The following is a 15,617-nucleotide window of genomic DNA, read 5'->3' as shown; positions in this document are numbered from 1 at the left end:
ATACCTCCGATACAGTAAGAGACTAACATTGAAAAAGTATCGTTCAATTGCTTTTTAAGTTGAATGAGTTACTTATTTAGTAAGGATAGACCAATTTTTGGTTGGAATAAGCATTCTGGCTCATATTGGATCACTTGTATTCTGGCTGGGATCCAAAGAACTGCTTAGATAAGGAATGTGCTTTACCCCAGAGGAACTGTTGACTTTGAAGAGCTGACCCCTTTCTTTGTCCTATAATAAACTGCTTTTGAAACTCTCCTCAGTTTCTAAATCAGTTTGGCATACAGCTAATGGGGAGAGTTTTGCTGTAGATTTTAAATAAAGCCAAACCTTCTTGAAATGGAATTAGAACATAAGAACAGCCCAGCTGGATCAGGTCCAAGGCCTATCTAGTCCAGCACCCTGTTTCACACAGTGGCCCACCAGATTCCTCTGGGAAGCCCACAGGCAAGAGGTATGGGCATGCCTTCACTCTTGCTGTTGCTCCCCTGCACCTGGTATTGAGAGGCATCGTGCCTCTGAGGCTGGAGGTTGCCCCTAGACACCAGACTAGTAGCCATTGTTAAACATGGCTAAGCCCCTTTTAAAGCCATCCAGGCTGGTGGCTGTCACCATATCTTATGGCAGAACATTCCGAAGATTAACTATGTTCTGTGTGAAATTGTGTTTACTCAGGCAGGCCTGCTCAACTTTGGCCCCCCAGCTGTTTTTAAACTACAACTCCCATAATCCCCGGCCACAATGGCCCATAGCCAGGGATTATGGGAATTGTAGTCCAACATCTGCAGGAGGGCCGAAGTTGAGCAGCCCTGGAACTTATTGTGTGAAAAGTACTTCCTTTTGTCAGTCCTAAATTTCCTGACCTTCAGCTTCATGGGATGACCCCTGGTTCTAGTCTTGTGTGAGGGGGAGAATATTTTCCCTCTGTCTAGTTTCTCTATTGCATGCATAATTTTATACAACTCTATCATTTCTCCTCATAGTCACCTCTTTTCAAAACTAAAAAGCCCCAGATGCTGTAAAGATAAAATTGCACTGTCAAGTCGATCTTGACTCCTGGCGACCACAGAGCCATGTGGTTTTCTTTGGTAGGATATGGGAGGGGTTTACCATTACCATCTCCCATGAAGTGTGAGATGATGCCTTTCAGAATCTTTCTATATCACTGCTGCCTGATATAGGTGTTTCCCATAGTCTGGGAAACATACCAGTGAGGATTCGAACCAGCAAGGTCTTACTTGCTAGGCAAGTTACTTCAACGCTGCGCCATTAGGTGGCTTCCAGATGCTGTAGCCTTGCCTTTATCATGCTTTATCATGCAGTCTTTTGGATTCTGGCCGCTAGCATCAGAATTGGGGCAGAAAAGGACTCATTTTCTGTGTACTACTTTTGCTAGTTGCTCCACTGTATATGAACTGCAGCTTTTATTAGGGCAGGGCACACATTATTTTTCTGATGAGATAATAAAACAAAATTCTGACAACAATGCTAATATATATATTTATATATCTTGGCATCCCCCCCCCACCTTTATACTAGAAAAGTGGCCTCTACATTTTAACTGTGTTTTCTCTCCATCTCCTGCTTCAGGCTAGTCATGACTCTTTTAGAATAGAATATGATACCTTTGGTGAACTCAAAGTTCCAAATGACAAGTATTACGGTGCACAGACTGTGAGATCCACAATGAATTTTAAGATTGGCGGTGTGACTGAACGTATGCCTGTAAGTAATTCAAAACTGAATTTATTCTCTAAAAGCAAGTTTGTGTGATAGAGATGTAATGTTACTCAGAGTTAAGGGATAACAGGTTGGTTGTAGCAAGGTTCAACAGTTCCCAGGTGCAGCTTGCCATGGCGCCTGGAAATATAAGCGTGACACCCAAGCCGATGGCTGTGACTAGGAGCAGGGGCAGGTTGCTCATTCCTACTGGTTGCATCTATCCATTGCCTGCCTTAGTCAAATAGATGCTACCAGGAGGAGGAGTGAAAAAGCAAGGCGGGGTGAGTTGCTCCCTCCTCCTGCTTATCCATCACCCTGTCTGAGCCAGACATACGTGACCAAGAAGAGGAGAGAGCAACCTGCCCCCAGCCTTGCTTGTTCACTCCTCTTAGTCACATGTGTCTGACTCAGGCAGGCGATGGACATACACAACGAGAAGGAAGAGTGAGCAAGCAAGGCAGGGACCTCGGGTCATGGTTGAGGGTGAACAGTGACTCTGCCCCCCTCCTCCCATGTAGCAGAGGGCATTGCTGATGGCAGGCGGTGAATTTGCCTCTTCCCCACCCCTGTCCTCATGGAGCAAAGGGCATTCTGGCTCCTGAAATTTTGAGCTGGCTCAAAGCTCCAAAGAAAATTGGTTGAGGCCCAGGCCATAGGATCATGCCCACCTCGCCTGCCTTTCACAGATGAACTTTGGTAGAGTGAGCTGGGCAGACTGATGAAAAACTAGGACATCGGTAGGGAATGCATGAATCTGCAGCCCACTCTCAACTCCTCAACCTTGATTCCAGACTATATCTGCACCAGACCTAACTTTACTGATCTTAATTTTTTCCAACATACTTTACTTTATCTACATTATGTTAAATGACCCAGCAAAGTAGGTAAATATGCAATATTTTTAAAATGCAGGGGGGCGGGGTGAAATCTAAGAGTGCTTGTTTTATAGGGAAGTGGATGAGGCATTAGTGGACAGTTTCAGTTGTCATAGGAACATGTTGCCCTAACATCATTTTCACATATTGCAAAAGCATGTGTGTTAGCATACAATAAAAAAGAATACGTTTTGTTATATACTGTGTCTTACTGCATGGAATATTTTTGCTACATTATCATATTTGACTTTAACATTTTCTGTGGTCTTCATGAAATCCAACTAAGTGTTATGAGGCTATTTTCCTAAACTACTAAATATTTTGTTTTAAGGTAAATTGTCTATTTTTAGGCCATATGCCAGAAATATCAACATTGTAACTGTGAAATAAATAATTGCTTACTGATTCTACAGATGCCTTTGCAGCTAGTTGGCTTAATCAGGTCAGCTTGTCCATTGATTGTGACCTCTTTGAACTGCCTTTCTTTTCTGAATAATATGGACTGATTCACATGGCCAAGTTTCTCACATAACTGCAACTGTTTGTAAAATTACAATAAGCTAGGAACTTGTTCTAGATAGATTTCAATCATGTGAATATAGTCCCATCAGTGGGGTGTGAGGTGGGATAGGATAAGTATAAAGGAATTAAAAGCACCTAGGTGGGTCCAACCAAAAGCATAAAACCAACCCAAAGAACCCACCACTGTCAAGCCACCTTAAAAATGCAATTTGAAAAATATATATGCATGAAAGATGGCAAAAACTGTCAGAGCTACAAATAGTAGAAATGTCTAATGTTCATAAAAATATGGGATGGAACAATCTGATATTTAATAAATATACTTTTATGACCCATAAATATTAACAATACATATCACCTAACACACACACAAATGTTGAAAAGACATAATTTATGAAAAGACATAAATATTTACAATCAGTTTTTACTTGCTGTGTATGAAAGACTGATTTGCAAGTTCTCATATTTCTCATATATTTATATTAGTGGTTCCGATGGTTAGATTGATTGTAAAATTTATGTCGTTTCATGGATATGTATTATTGTTAGGGGATATGTATTGTTAATATGTATAGGTCAGTATATTTATTAAATATCCAGTTGTTCCATCCCATGTTTTTATGAATATTAGACATTTCTCCTGTTTGCAGCTCTGTCAGTTTTTGCCATCTTCCATGCATATATATTATTTCAAATTGCAGTTTTAATGTGGTTTGACAGTGGTGAGTTCTTTTGGTTGGTTTTATAGGACAAGTATAATCCGCTTGGTTGTGTGAATTGGACCAGTTTAGATAGAACTAAACAAATAAAATGGCTTCTTATAATGTAAGTGTATCTAAAATTTCACTCAAGATTATTGTTTTAAATTGTAGGTCCAGGTAATAAGAGCTTTTGGTATCTTGAAACGAGCAGCTGCTGAAGTAAATCAGGATTATGGCCTTGATCCAAAGATTGCTAATGCTATTATAAAGGCAGCAAATGAGGTAAGACTAACCACTTAACCGACGCTCTCTTGCTCCTTTTTTTAATCCTAGTACCAGGCAAAATTACATAGGAACTCAGAGTAGCAAATAACCAAACAGAATCAGAGGCTAAAGAAATATAGATAACTGTAAATAGTTACTTATTAATTTAAAAGGAACATCTTTTGGAGAAACAATAAAGTCTCTTTACTATTTAATTTGAATAGGCTTTTTTGTGCGTAACTCCGTGTCTACAGCACTTATCGCCTATCGAGAGCAATGAATATTGAAGAGGAAAATATTTTAGGTGAAGACTGTAGTGAATAAATTGTGACAGCAGATCAAGGAAGACAGCTTTGATTGCTAGGGTGCAGAGTCACAATCCCATGTAGGCTGCCGTGAGTTTCACAGAGGAAGAAATATGAGATATAAATGAAATAAATCTAGTGTCCCTGAAAGTCCACTGCCCATTGCAATCTGTTTCACCTTGGTACTATAAATAATAATGTTTGTGTTTTGTAGGTATCTGAAGGTAAATTGAATGATCATTTTCCTTTGGTGGTGTGGCAAACTGGATCTGGAACTCAAACTAATATGAATGTCAATGAAGTAATCAGCAACAGAGCCATTGAGATCCTGGGAGGTAAACTGGGGAGCAAGGACCCAGTGCATCCAAATGACCACGTTAATAAAAGCCAGGTCACTGTGGTTTTTCAAACATTTTTGCTATTTTTACACTAGAGATAATTTCTATAGGAAGGCAAAATATTTTGTTTTACTAGGCATTAAATGTTAAAGGTGTTTCAGAGAAAAAACTTGATTTTTCACATGTTGCATTGACGGCCATTTTGTTGCCAGCCTTCCAAAATGTGAACAAAATGAGCAGTTGTACCTAATCTTTAAACCTATTCAGACGACTTGTTGCAGTGCTGAGTTGTGCTTCGCATTGTTGTATAAAAATAGTGACTTGGGCATTGACCACTTCTTCCCAGTGTTGTGTTTTACAGCATACACATGAAACACACATTTGTGTAATCACCTCATTATTTCCTAGTGTTAACAGAGCTGTTTTGGAGCACTGGTGGAACGCCCTGAAACTACTTTTGGGCTTGTGTGGGGAATTAGCGCAACTATAATGAACAGTCAGTTACAGAATAAATTTGTGCAAAGGTTTGGTCTGGAAATAATGAGAGAGAAAGAAATATGGTACAACAAGATTTTTTTTTTTTTAGGGATTATAGGGGTAAAGAAAAAGAAAAAGATTGATTAGGCAAGGTGAGGAGGCAACAAAATCTTAACTAACAGTGTTAACTAGAGCAGGGATTCTCAAACTTGGGTCCTCAGGTGTTATTGGACTTCAACTCCCATAATCCCCAACCTCAGTGGCCTTTGGTTGGGGATTATGGGAGTTGAAGTCCAATAACACCTGAGGACCCAAGTTTGAGAATCACTGGAGTCTCATGTAGAGGCATTTTAGCTTAAGGTCCAAATTGTCAATTAATTACCTCAAGGCTTTACTCTGAGAAAGGACCAAGATGTAGGCTTAAAGAGCAGAAAGAGAGTGGGACAAGGAGGTTAAAAGGATAGGCAGTTAGTATTATCGGATCCCAAATCTGTCGGTGTGCTGGTTACACTTGCAGATTGGGATGCATTGGTGGATCTCCTTGTTGGGACAAGGTGGGAAGGCAGAGGAAAGAGGCAAGTGTGTCCCTCGCAAGCAGGAAAACCAGGATAGGGTCTTGTTCCAAGAAAAGTACAGATGTGGTTGGGTCTCTAGGGTCCAATTCTAGTCTAGAGCAGCCACGTGTTGTGTGCGGTTGGGCCTGGAGACGGGTCCAAACCGGAGGCTGGGATCCAAGCTGGAATCAAGGCTGGAGCAAAAGCTGTAGTTGATACCTAAAGCCAGAGCACAACATTTGTTGGCATTTGGGCTAAAAATAGGCAAAATCATGTCTTCAGGACATACATGGGTCGTACCTCCTTGCTGTTGGGGCTGACATCCATGGTTGACAAAATAATTCATATTGCTTGATTTGCTCACCAGTAGGTGTGATCTTGATGAGCAATAAAATAAAATGGTTTGAACAAATTGTATGGACCGGAGTCAGGAGCGGCTAGTGCGGGCACTCCCGGCGGGGGTTTTGGTGGGTAGGAAGCACCTTTAAGCACAAATTAATAGGTGCTTACCTCTGCTGTGGCTGCAGCTGCAAACTACTCTGAACAGCAGCGTGGCTGTCTGGCACTCTTTGCAGTGGCGGATCAGCTTCACCACTCACTTGGCTTCCATGGAGCCCATTCCCCACCAGCAGCCAGATGAATGGTGGCGTTAATCCACCACTACAAGGAGTGATAGGCAGTGCGCTGCTGCTCGGAGTAGTTTGCAGTTGCAGCCAGAGCGGAGATAAGCACCTATTAATTTGTGCTTAAAGGTGGCTCTCACCCATCCATCCCCGCCGGCAGCGCCCACATCAGCCGCTCCTGGCTGGAGTGAATGGGTGAGCTGAAAGCTTATCTGCCACACCAAATCTTCCAGGTGGGGAGATAATGATTCTTTTGATACCCACTATTATTCTTTCTGGTCTGTGCTAGGCCATTAGCGCAGCAAGAGTGGGAGTGATCAGCCTTATCTTAGTTACCTTATCTTATCTGTGAAGACAATTAGTGTAACTAATCCTTTATGCGCAAAATGGAGTTTTTCTATTCCCTTGAGAAATAGTCTCTCCTTAACTTGTGTCTGCTGAGCCAGCTTCCTTCTCTGATCAGAGAGGAGTCACCTTACAGTTGCTTTTTATCCGGACCTTGGGTAATAGTTGTCCCATGTTTGCTTGTTCTAAGCAACCAACTTGAGTTTTGCCACATATGGGCATGTGCAGAGTTCATGGTCCCGTGAGCTCATAGCCAAGATGGAGATTGTAAGCCTGCAGTTCCAAATCACATAGTGGGGTCCTGTTTGTAGGCCCCAAACAGGCTGTCCTAGCAAATTTAGGTGGAAATCCTTTTCCTAAATTAACTGTGGACTTAAGACTGGATCTTCTGATTTGTGTTGCTGATTTTGCTACTGGTGTGAGTTATAATATGCATATTTCTTATTTTTGGATTCTAATAGAGCTCAAATGACACATTCCCAACTGCAATGCATATTGCTGCTGCACAAGAAGTTCATGAAGTGCTTTTACCAGGGCTACAGAAGCTTCAGGATGCCCTTGATGCAAAGGCGAAAGAGTTTTCCAAAATTATTAAAATTGGACGTACTCACACACAGGATGCTGTTCCCCTTACTCTTGGGCAGGTACAAATAATTGCAGTTTAACTCTGCTTGAAAATTCTTTTCTTTTTAAGGGAGTTGAGACTGCAGATGCTAATAATTTGTTGCTACTCATCATATCTTTGCTTAGTGAATAGTGGCTCATTTTCATTTCACATGAAACACAATATTCAAAATAAATCAGCTGATAATATTATCTTGTTTGTGTCTCTCTTTTCCCTCTTCCAAGGAATTTAGTGCTTATGTGCAGCAAGTAAAAAATGGTATCATTAGAATCAAAGCGGCCATGCCAAGGGTCTATGAGCTGGCAGCTGGTGGCACTGCAGTTGGCACAGGATTAAATACAAGAATTGGTTTTGGTGAGAAGATTGCTGCTAAGGTGGCCACACTCACAGGTAAGAAAGAAACTACCATTCTCATTCCCAGCTCATTATAAGAGAATTGAAGCAAGGATGCTGGAAGAAGCAAGATAGGAAGCTAGATGAGGCAGGGACTTCCTGGTTCCCTCTAGCAATAAAAAACAAGGCTATTCCCTACCCTTCTCTGACCCATTTTACCCCTCTCAACTTCTTTAAATCGGGGTCCAACAACAGCAGCAAAGTAGCAGAGCCACTATGTGAAGGGCATTTTCTGTTTCTCGAGTCAGCAAAGCTGTCAGTTGGGAAGCTGTCAATGCTAATATATGCCCTGAGTGTTATGGAGTCCAATTGTCTCAGTGAATCTTTGCACACATGTCATCCTAACTGCTGACTACCCCCTCTAGAGACTTTGGAGGATTGACTAGAAGGAGGGTCTAGCTATAATAGTGCCGCCATGAAACACCAAATGAAACACCGCCATGAAACACCAAATACCTAGATTGTCTGTTTCCAACCTTGTATGAAATGTTAAGTTCAAGGTGTCGTTGTTCTTTTTTGTGTAATTTCACAACTTTCTTCTTCTGTTTGTCCTTTAAGTAGTCTGTGATCCCTTGAGAACAAAGGATGTATAATTGTATTTAATGATACCCACCCAGAACTGGACTGTGTATATAAATCAATTAATAGTTGACTACTTACATGTTCTATAAGCTGTGCAGCAGGTGTAAGAGTGAGTGAGTGGACTGCTGTTCTGCTTATATCCTTTATAATGTACTTTTCTTAGGTTTGCCTTTTGTTACTGCTCCAAACAAATTTGAAGCCCTTGCTGCTCATGATGCTCTAGTTGAACTGAGTGGAGCAATGAACACTGTGGCTTGCAGCTTGATGAAGATAGCCAATGACATTCGTTTCCTGGGTTCCGGGCCACGTTCTGGTCTAGGGGAGCTAATCTTGCCTGAAAATGAACCTGGAAGCAGTATAATGCCTGGTAATGTACTCAAAAGTAACTTATAAAGTTAAGAGGTCTTGAGAGAGTGTGTTTGTACCATATGTTTAAAGACAATTTGTGCCTTCAAATATATGTACGGTGTGTGACACTTTTTTGACTTGCAAAATATGGGAATAGGGTCGAGTTGAGCCTCTGCTGAGCATGAATACGTTTTTTGAAATCTTGCTCCTAATATCAAGGTTAAAAATAGGGAGAAGATGAAATGGATGAATTTTTATTAATTCTGGGAGATAAAATGGTTGTTATACTCACTATTTAAATATTTACAACTAGCTATCTTGATATTTCCATATCAAAAGATGTTGGGGCCTTAGTGAAGAACAGTTTCATCTCAATTATTGAGAAGATGGGCTAGATTCTGACTTGTATGGGCGAGTATAATTGCAGTAGTTAAGATGAATGGTCTTGCATAATTTTATTATAGGGTATATCAGATCTATCTATGTGGTTGCTAAGAGTCGACACTGACTTGACAGCACTTAATCAATCAATATCAAATTACCTCATTACCATTAGAAATCTAACATAACATTCCAGATAAAATTCACACTATAAGTGGTAAATGTATCTGGAACTGGAAGACACCGGGGTGAAAGCAAAAACTTTACAGTAGTCTATCTTAAGAAGGTGTGGCAGTCCCCTGTATGAAGAGAACACTACACAGCACTTTTGAAAGTGGTATTATGGTCTTGGCATTTCATGGATGGTTCTCCATGGCAGGTAGAGCAAGTAGGATCAGAGCAACCTTTAGTAGAAAAAACCAGGAATTCCTGATTAAAATCTCCTGGTAATGAGTGAAATCCCTTGTGGAAACTGTAATAGTGAAACAATTTGATATACTGTGCATATGACCACTGGTGTCTGTCAGTGTCCTGTATTTTCAAATACCAGGGAAGGAGCTAAGGAACAGTTTTGTTTTAGCGACAACTTACTATCCTAATCTTGGAACGGATTATACTGTATATCCAAGGCAGGGCATTTCTTTTCATGAATAACCTGTGAATCATCCAAAATATGTTAATGTTGCTTTGTTCTGGGAATTAATCTTTTGATTAATTGTGGCATTAAGAATATTTCGCTGTTACAAATGAAAGCAAGCAAGCTATCAGGATATACTAATGCTGGTACATGGCTTCACAGAGAATTAGTATCGTACAGATCACTGGAAGTGTTTCCAACTATGCTGGTTTTACCCATCTCTGTTGGTAATGTTATGCTTGGTCATTTTAGATATCATTGCTCAGATTACAGGTGTATTGCTGAAGGTAGAGCAAAGCAGTTTGGGATTGAATTTGGGGACATCATTGGGGCAGAGATGCACCTAGGAAACTTTGGAGCCTGGACCTAAAGGCCTCGCCACACTCCCCCTAACCCTAGCATCATCATGATCGGCCAGGCGACCACACCACCTGGGACAGACTAAAAAGGATTTGGGGTACCCCAGGGGCTGTGGAGGCCCTGGACTTTGGCCCAAAAGTCCAGGGGTAAGAGCACCTCTGCATCGGGGGCAAAGAGAAGGAACACAACATGAATAAACAATGCTACAGTGAAACAAACCGAGATCGGATGATCCGTGGCACCAATCAAGATTTTTTTTAAACCTCAATTAGAATAAACCATGGTTCTGCTCAATGTATTGTTACATTATTGTTATCCATATAGGATCTTGAATCTGTTCTTGAAGCATCTTGAGAATATAAAATCACTGTGATTTTGGGCTTCCTGCTTTCATAAGAATTGTTCTTGTTGGGATAATTCAGCAGGCCACATCAGTGAACCCATATTTACATCCAAACCATTTTGGTACAATAGCCTTAAATCATACTTTAGTTACTCATATGTAAAAGTTTGCTTTTAAAGAAATATTTAAAAGTAACTAGTCAAAGATTAATTTTGGGAATTCTTTTCTTCTCATCTCCAGGAAAAGTGAATCCGACTCAGTGCGAGGCCATAACCATGGTGGCAGCTCAGGTGATGGGAAATCATGTTGCTGTTACAGTAGGAGGCAGCAATGGCCATTTTGAGTTGAATGTCTTCAAGCCCATGATTGTAAGTTAGATGAAGTTCTGAAAATATAAATGAGATGGCACTGTGGAATAATTTCAGTGGACATAAGGGTAAAAATATTAGTGATGGTGCACAGTTGTACTTTGTAGCATCAATGTCCCTGAATTATAACTATCCAACCCACAAACCCATTTTAGTTTTTGACCGTTAGTTTCTATTTCATCCTTAAAGCAGTCACAATCACCTGGCAAGTACATCTGCTGTAAGGATATCATCTGTGACAGGAGCTTAGGTTGAAATGAAGTATCTGGTTCAAGATCCGTCGAGCTCCATAAGAAGTGGGTAGTGCGCCTGCGCAAGGACATGCTATGCCGAAGCTTGTCGAGGCATCCTGGCCACGCCCCACGCTGCGCGCGTGCTATTTAAGGCAGGCCAGGACGCATGTCCCTCAGTTCTTCTCCGACCGCCTTAGCGGAAAGACCTTCGGTTTTGCTGCTCAAGAAGTTCCTCTCCTGACTTTTTGAGTTATCGCTGAGTTTGTGAAAAATTCTTTCTTCTTTGGATTGTTTATCGGATTTATGAACTTGGACTGGCTGCCTTACCTTCCCCTTCATTGACACTCGGACCGGCTGACGGAATCTCCTCCTTCTTCATACTTGGAATTGGCTAACGGAACACTCTAGAATCTTCGCGGACGATGGCTGAGGAAAAGAAAAGTTTTAAGAGGTGTGAGCGCTGTAAAGCGAAACTCCCCTCAAAAGACTTACATGATTTATGCCTAATCTGTTTGGGTGAACAACATAATGTGGCTACGTGTAAAATTTGCTTGTTGTTTTCGAAGCAAACCCGTAAGAATCGGGCACTTCGTCTGCGGGCTGCTATCTATGATGACATGCTCAGCCCTTCGACACCGGGGACGCCTTGCCCTTCGACATCAGGAAAGCGCACGCCCCCGAAGTCCTCCTCAGCTCCGCCTTCAATATCCACTTCACACGAATGTAAGTCCCGTGCTGGGCAATCCTCGACACCGAGCCCGGCTCAGCGTTCGAAATCGGCTCCAGATAAATCTTTAAAACGACCTACGACACCGGCCTTGACTCCATGCACAAGACCTTCGCCGTCCACTAAAGTGTCGGCATCGAAATTGAATGTTCCATCGACCTCGACCGCGGAAACTGGAACACCTTCTCGATCGGTATCGATAGCTCCCGCCTCGATGTCGACGTCGACTACCGTCGTAGAACAAACCTTTTCGACGCCGACTGCTCCAAAATGCAAGCAAGCCGACCATCATTCAGCGTTGAAAGCAAAACACCAGAGGCTTATCGACCTCACGACAGAGCGCACCCCGTCACCATCAGGGATACATTCCCCAAGACCTACCGATATCGACGTGCACAACCAACCTCCGATCGACACTGAGCCAGCGGCGCCGGCAGAAAATGACCTTTTACCAGACGCTTCAGTTCACTGGGCTCTATCCCTTTCACCAGCCCCGACACCTATCGCCTCCTCTCCTCCACCAATGCCGAGGACCTCGGCATCGACACTCAACACTCCAGTTCTGTCGGTCTCCAGGAAGGTGTCTCCTCGATGTCCACCTCCATCAACCTACGATGTCGAGACGGATGCTCCCACTGATCCGACCATACCTCTAGATAATACTTTACTGACCTTATTGGACTCGACATAGAATACCCCGTCGACGTTGATGTTACTGGGGTTTCTACCACAAAACACAGAAACTCCATCGTCCCTACCTCGCCAACCTTCAACCTTAACAGCGGCACATCTGCACACTCCCCTTTCTTGGCACACATGCGGTTTTTCCCATAGAAACTCCGTTCAGTGTCTGGATTCGTCTGCCCAAAATGTTGCCACTGTGAACCCCCCACCGGAACAGTGGAGATCTTTTCCTCAGATTGCTACGTCTTCAACACAGACTGCAAATACTCTTATTCAACATTGAGCCTCGCAAACTAAGTCGATAGCGATGCACTCCATATCGACTCAGACAGATTTTCCTTCTCTCCAAGCAACGGCAGTAGAAACACAAACCCCTACTCCAGCTTCACCTGCCTCCTCGATCTCTGAGCATGCTGGTTTCTCAGATTTTGTCTCAGACCAAGAAGAGGATAGGGAAGAAATTATTGTGGAGCCGTCGGCTGACGTGGCTCCCGCTACTTACGTATCTCCAAATGAAGAGCTCAAAGCTTACCAAAAACATGTGAGAGCCATGGTAGAAGCGTTGGGCCTCTATCTTCGCTCAGAGCTAGCTACAATCGACGACCCGGTTTATAATTTTATGCTTAAAACTCAAGCTACGGCACCGGTAGCCTTACCAATGCTACCAGTAATTACACGGGCCGCAAAATGTGCTTGGGAAGTGCTGCACACTTCAACCCCGACGTCTAAGCGCCTAGAGAGCTTGTATCGAATACAAGACAAAGATAACACTTACCTCCACAAACATCCTGCGCCCAATAGCTTGATGATTGACTGCGCTGCCGTATCCAAAACAGGAAAACGTTACACAGTTCCACCCGACAAAGAGAGCAGAAAATTGGACCTTTTAGGCAGAAAAGTTTATTCCACTGCCTGCCTCTCTATTAAAGTGGCAAATTATTCTGCCTGCACAGCAAAATATAGCCACTGCATCTGGGAAACTTTGCTATCGGACTTTGATACATTGCCCCCAGCTGAATTTCGGAAAAGTTCTGTCATACCTTGGAAAGATTGGGTGACCTAACCTGGCAACTTCTAAGCATCGCAAAACACCTGGCGGAAAGCGAATCCAGGGCAATGACTGCTGCGATTACCCTACGCAGGCATGCCTGGCTGCAGTCCACCAACCTACAGCCTGATATGAAGGATAAAATTGAAGGACTCGCCTTTGATGGCACGGGCTTATTCAGTGAGACAACTGATTCAACGATGGAACAACTAAAGAAATCGAAATTTACGGCGAAGACTTTCACAAATCAGTCCTCCGCCTCAACTTCTTATCAGTCTCGATTCCGTTCAACTTTCCAACGCCAAAGGCCCTTATACCACCGCCAAGAATGCCGGGATTACCGTAGACCCTACAACCAATACCAGAGACGCAGTTACCAGGTCAAATCGAAATCAGGCCAGGCACAGCGCAAGTCCACTGACGCACAAAAGCGTCCCTGAACAACCTGTCCGCTCACTGACACCACCTCTTTCCCCATCCCTGCCTCTGAGGGATCAAACACCATCTCAGCCGCCACACTACATCAGACTGGCGAGCCATGCCCCCGCATGGCGCCACATAACATCAGACCGTTGGGTCCTGAAAATCATATCCTCAGGATATGCCATCGAATTCAAGACAATACCACGGTTCACGGTTATGAGGTACACTGCTCCAACAAGTGCCTTGTGGGAGGAGGTGAAGGAGCTGTTGCAGAAAGGAGCAATAGCCCCGGTGTCGTGGGCGGACCGGCGGAACAGTTTCTATTCCAGCTATTTCCAAGTCCCAAAGCGAGATGGAGGCCTTTGCCCCATTATGGACCTCCGCAGATTGAACAAGTTTGTGCGCGTTCGGAAGTTTCGTATGATGGCGTTGCATCAAATTCTCCCCCTCTTACAAGGAGAGAGGTGGCTTGCAACGCTGGACCTCAAAGACGCCTATTTTCATGTCAGCATCAGGCCTCAACATTGAAAATATCTAAGATTCACCGTAGGAACCCAAGTGTTCTAATACAATGTCTTACCCTTCGGGCTGTCCACTGCCCCGAGAGTTTTTACAAAATGCATGGCCCCAGTAATTGCCCACTTACGGACGTTGGGGATCTCGATATACCCTTACCTGGACGATTGGCTCCTGGCCTCAACAAACAAAGACGAGTTACTTTCGCACATCCGTTGTGTATTGGATCTCCTCAACAACCTGGGCATTCAAGTGAACTGGAAAAAATCTCACTTGGACCCAGTCCCAGTGACCACTTACATTGGTGCCATCCTGGACACAAACGTCCAGAAGGCGTTCTTACCAGAAGACCGGTATCTCCGCATCCGAGACCTAATACAAGTATGTCACCAATCGCCCGTTCAACCGGCACTTACGATACAGCGCCTCCTTGGCCTGATGGCGTCATGCAACAATGTCATTCGCCTTGCACGTTTGAAAATGAGGAAGCTCCAGCTATGGTTCCTCTCAGTCTTCCGACCCACCAAGCACAGCCAACACAAACGATTGACAATGCCACCCACGGTACTGGACTCACTCACCTGGTGGACTTTGAAAAGGAATCTCCTCGAAGGCGTACCCTTCCAGACATCGCCTCTGACAGTGTGGCTAACAGACGCCTCTCTTCGGGGTTGGGGAGCACATTGTGGACAACACCGAACTCAGGACCTGTGGACACCGACACAAGCAAGGCTCCATATAAATTTCCTCGAATTGCTAGCAGTCTTCCTTGCACTGAAAGCATTCCAACCACTTCTCCAGGGCTCCTATGTACAAATAGAACTAGACAACACAACAGCCCAAGCATACATAAACCGCCAGGGTGGAACTGTGTCTCACACCCTGTGTGCCCTCGCTGTTCAGATATGGAACTGGTGTCTTCGTCACCAAGTCTTGCCTGTAGCAGTCCACATCAAAGGGGTGGACAATATCCTAGTGGACGACCTCAGCCAGGTCTTCCCTCAGGACACAGTCCATGAATGGGCGCTCAAACCAGAATACATCATCCCCATTTTCAATCACTGGCGCCAACCGACAGTAGACTTATTCGCAACCTCCCTGAATACAAAATGTGCCCGCTTTTGTTCCAGAGTGGGACACGACCCGCTATCTTTGGGGGATGCCTTCCAGTTAGACTGGATGACGGAATTACCATACATGTTTCCTCCACTACCAATAATAGC

General features: G+C 43.5%; 1 protein-coding gene across 4 annotated transcripts in view; it reads left to right on the top strand.

Moving 5' to 3' along the window:
* Positions 1 to 15,617, top strand: part of FH (fumarate hydratase) — a 37,123-nt gene that overhangs the window by 5,917 nt on the left and 15,589 nt on the right. For 3 of the 4 annotated variants that reach the window (XM_053265228.1, XM_053265225.1, XM_053265226.1), the window contains exons 2-8: positions 1,591 to 1,725; positions 3,992 to 4,102; positions 4,604 to 4,780; positions 7,188 to 7,370; positions 7,576 to 7,741; positions 8,490 to 8,693; positions 10,636 to 10,763. In XM_053265228.1, coding sequence (XP_053121203.1) covers positions 1,687 to 1,725; positions 3,992 to 4,102; positions 4,604 to 4,780; positions 7,188 to 7,370; positions 7,576 to 7,741; positions 8,490 to 8,693; positions 10,636 to 10,763 — 1,008 coding nt within the window. In that variant the 5' untranslated portion in view covers positions 1,591 to 1,686. The remainder of the gene's footprint in view (positions 1 to 1,590; positions 1,726 to 3,991; positions 4,103 to 4,603; positions 4,781 to 7,187; positions 7,371 to 7,575; positions 7,742 to 8,489; positions 8,694 to 10,635; positions 10,764 to 15,617) is intronic. The other variant, XM_053265227.1, reaches the window with a different exon arrangement.

The sequence above is a fragment of the Hemicordylus capensis genome, chromosome 6, assembly GCF_027244095.1.
Source record: "Hemicordylus capensis ecotype Gifberg chromosome 6, rHemCap1.1.pri, whole genome shotgun sequence".
Taxonomy (NCBI): Eukaryota; Metazoa; Chordata; class Lepidosauria; order Squamata; family Cordylidae; genus Hemicordylus; species Hemicordylus capensis.
This window is presented reverse-complemented; position numbering and strand designations above follow the sequence as displayed.